This window comes from Etheostoma cragini, chromosome 24 (assembly GCF_013103735.1).
Source record: "Etheostoma cragini isolate CJK2018 chromosome 24, CSU_Ecrag_1.0, whole genome shotgun sequence".
Classification (NCBI taxonomy): domain Eukaryota; kingdom Metazoa; phylum Chordata; class Actinopteri; order Perciformes; family Percidae; genus Etheostoma; species Etheostoma cragini.
In genome coordinates, this window is record NC_048430.1 from 13427936 (window position 1) to 13431640 (window position 3705).

At 37.3% G+C, this 3705-nt stretch overlaps 2 protein-coding genes across 2 annotated transcripts in view; one reads left to right on the plus strand and one right to left on the minus strand.

The window, feature by feature from the left end:
- Positions 1-3705, minus strand: part of LOC117939540 (1-phosphatidylinositol 4,5-bisphosphate phosphodiesterase delta-4-like) — a 22155-nt gene that overhangs the window by 8132 nt on the left and 10318 nt on the right. The gene's annotated exons all lie outside the window — the stretch shown is intronic.
- The window catches only part of fam207a (family with sequence similarity 207 member A), a 9511-nt gene that overhangs the window by 690 nt on the left and 5116 nt on the right, over positions 1-3705 (plus strand). The window contains exon 2 of the mRNA XM_034864972.1: positions 417-540. Within this exon, the coding sequence (XP_034720863.1) occupies positions 417-540 (124 nt within the window). The remainder of the gene's footprint in view (positions 1-416; positions 541-3705) is intronic.

Consider the following 3705-nt stretch of genomic DNA (forward strand, 5'->3'; position numbering starts at 1 on the left):
GACTCCATGTAAATAAACACTACTTTTAGCCTGTATAGAGCAGCATATCTCCACCAGACTCCATGTAAATAATCACTAAATTTAGCGTGTATTTTTATTTAACACAAGTGTGTTTTAAGATGAGACAACCACAGTTTCTTTCCATGGAGTCTGGTGGGATTGGCGATATGTTGTCAGATGATTTTATGTTTAAACAATGATTTTACTTTTTAACAGAGAGGTCTACTTAGGAATTTTTGTTAATGAGTAATATCCTTTTTGTTGAATATCCTTGTTGTTTGAAGAAAAAGCCCCAAAAGCACCATCACCGAACCCACCAGACGTCATGTAAATAATCAGTAATTTTGTCATTGTAAAACCGTACCGTTGTAGCGGACGCTAACTGATTAATTTGTTGTTGTGTTGTGACGTCTCAGGGACCGACGGAGAGCTGCTTCCCCTCAGGGATCTTTGCCGGCACTAAGATAACTCCGGAAGCTCTGCGACAAAGTCTCCAATTTGAGGAAAAAGCTCCACATGTTCCCGCTGACGCAGAGAAAGGTAACATCTGCAAACTGTCTGCGTTGAGGCAAAAAAAAGTAGAAAAGAAGTCAAAACTAAGCATAAAATACGCTGGGCAAAGCATCAGAAGTGTCAAAAATGTTGAGAAAGCGCCAAAAAAAGTGGCAGAAGTGTCAAAAACATTTCAAGAAAAAAAGTCTAAACAAAGCATCAAATACTTTGAAAACAAAGAAACCGAAACAATACCAACAAAAGAAAAGTGCGTCGGAAAAAGGTTTAAGTAAACATCTGAAATGCAAGAAAGCGCCAAAAGTGTCAAGAAAATGTCATGAAAAGCATCACAAAAGACCCACTAGAACAATATCAAAAACAAACAAAAGCTTCATTCTTAGTCCCTTTTGTCCCTGAACAGAACCATAAAACCACGTCAATCATCAAAAGCATTACAGCAAAAAGCACTAAAGAAACGTAGAAGAAAATGGTGAGTCTCAGTCTCTCTCTCTCTCTCTCTGTCTCTCTCTGTGTCTGTCTGTCTGTCTCTCTCTCTGTCTCTCTCTGTGTCTGTCTGTCTGTCTCTCTGTCTGTCTCTCTCTGTGTCTCTCTGTCTGTCTCTCTGTCTCTCTGTCTGTCTCAGTCTCTCTCTGTCTGTCTGTCTGTCTCTCTGTCTTTCTCAGTCTCTCTCTCTCTCTGTCTGTCTGTCTGTCTGTCTGTCTCTCTGTCTTTCTCAGTCTCTCTCTCTCTGTCTGTCTGTCCGTCTGTCTGTCTGTCTGTCTGTATGTCAGCCTGCCTGCTAGGGGTGGGAATCACCAGACGTCTCCCGATACGATATTATCACCATACTTGTCCGTCTCTCTGCCTGTCTATCTCTCTCTTCCTGCCTTCCTCCCTGTCTCTCTGCAGAATAAATAGCGCCCCCCCCATCATCCCATATATACATATAGCATCTATATATTAGCGTGTATATATTAGCGAGTATTTATGACTTTGTATATATTAGTGTGTATATATTAGCATCTATATATTAGCATCTATATATTAGCGTGTATATTTTAGCGTGTATACATATAGTGTGCGTATATATAAGTGTGTATATGTTGTTATATGACTTTGTATACATTAATGTCTATATATTTGCGTCTATATATTAGCGTGTGTACTGTATCTTAGTGTGTATATATTACTGTGTATATATTAGCGAGTTTATATTGGCGTGTATATATTAGCGTGTATACTGTATATTAGTGTGTATATATTAGTGTGTATATATTAGCGAGTATATATGACTGTGTATATATTAGCATCTACATATTAGCATGTATACTGTATATTAGTGTGTACATATTAGCGTCTATATATTATCGTGTATATATTAGTGAGTATATATTAGTGTGTACATATTAGCGTGTATAATATGTACTATTGTGTATATATTAGCGTCTATATATTAGAGTGTATATATTAATGAGTATATATTAGTCTGTATAGATTAGCGTGTATACTGTATGTTAGTGTGTATATATTAGTGTGTATATATTAGCGAGTATATATGACTGTATATATTAGTGTCTACATATTAGCAATGCAAGGCAGCTTTATTTGTATAGCACATTTCAGCAACAGGGCAATTCAAAGTGCTTTACACAAAATCAGTTAAAAAATAAAAACAGATAAAACACGTGAATTAAAAATAGAAACATTAAGACACATAAAACACAATAGTAAAAGTTACAGTGCAACATAAGAAATTAAACATTAAAGGAAAATAATTTAAAGAAAGGCAACATCAAAAAGAAAGGTCTTCAACCTTGATTTAAAAGAACTGAGAGTAGCAGCGGATCTGCAGGTTTCTGGGAGTTTATTCCAGATATGAGGAGCATAGAAACTGAACGCTGCTTCCCCCTGTTTAGTTCTGACTCTGGGGACAGTGAGTAGACCGGTCCCAGATGACCTGAGAGGTCTGGGGGGGTCATAGTGTAGTAGCAGACCTGTCCCAGATGACCTGAGAGGTCTGGGGGGTCATAGTGTAGTAGCAGATCAGAAATGTATTTTGGTCCTAAACCATAGAGTGATTTATGAACTAGCAAAAGTACTTTGAAAATCAATTCTTTGAGGCACAGGAAGCCAATGTAAAGACTTCAGAACTGGAGTGATGGGATCCAGTCTCTTGGTCTTAGTGAGGACTGGAATGATGTGATCCAGTCTCTTGGTCTTAGTGAGGACTGGAATGATGTGATCCAGTCTCTTGGTCTTAGTGAGGACTGGAGTGATGTGATCCAGTCTCTTGGTCTTAGTGAGGACTGGAGTGATGGGATCCAGTCTCTTGGTCTTAGTGAGGACTGGAGTGATGTGATCCAGTCTCTTGGTCTTAGTGAGGACTGGAGTGATGTGATCCAGTCTCTTGGTCTTTGTGAGGACCCGAGCAGCAGCGTTCTGAATCAGCTGTAGCTGTCTGATGGATTTTTTCGGGGGACCTGTAAAGACCCCGTTACAGTAGTCAAGTCTACTGAAGATGAAAGCATGGACCAGTTTTTCCAAGTCCTGTTGACACATAAGTCCTTTAACCCTTGATATATGGCTGATATATGATATATGGCTAACCCTTGATATATAGGCTGACTTTGTAATTGTCTTAATGTGGCTGTTAAAGTTCAGGTCTGAGTCCAGGACTACACCCAGATTTCTGGCTTTGTCTGTTGTTTTTAACATTGTTGTTTGAAGCTGAGCGCAGACTTTTAATCGTTCCTCTTTTGCTCCAAAAACAACCATTGTTCAATGCATTTAGTCAGTTATATAGCGTCTATATATTAGCGTGTATATGTTAGCCTTTATGGTTTATAGTACTGTGTGTATGTATTAGCGTCTATATATTATAGTGTATATATTAGTGAGTATATATTAGCGTGTATATGTTAGCGTTTATGGTTTATAGTAGTGTGTGTATGTATTAGCGTCTATATATTATAGTGTATATATTAGTGAGTATATATTAGTGTGTACATATTAGCGTGTAGGCTTAATATTACTGTGTATATATTAGCGTCTATATATTATAGTGTATATATTAGTGTGTACATATTAGCGTGTAGGCTTAATATTAGTGTGTATATATTAGCGTATATATATATTAGTGTATATATTAGTGATTATATATTAGTGTGTACATATTAGCGTGTAGGCTTAATATTAGTGTGTATATATTACCGT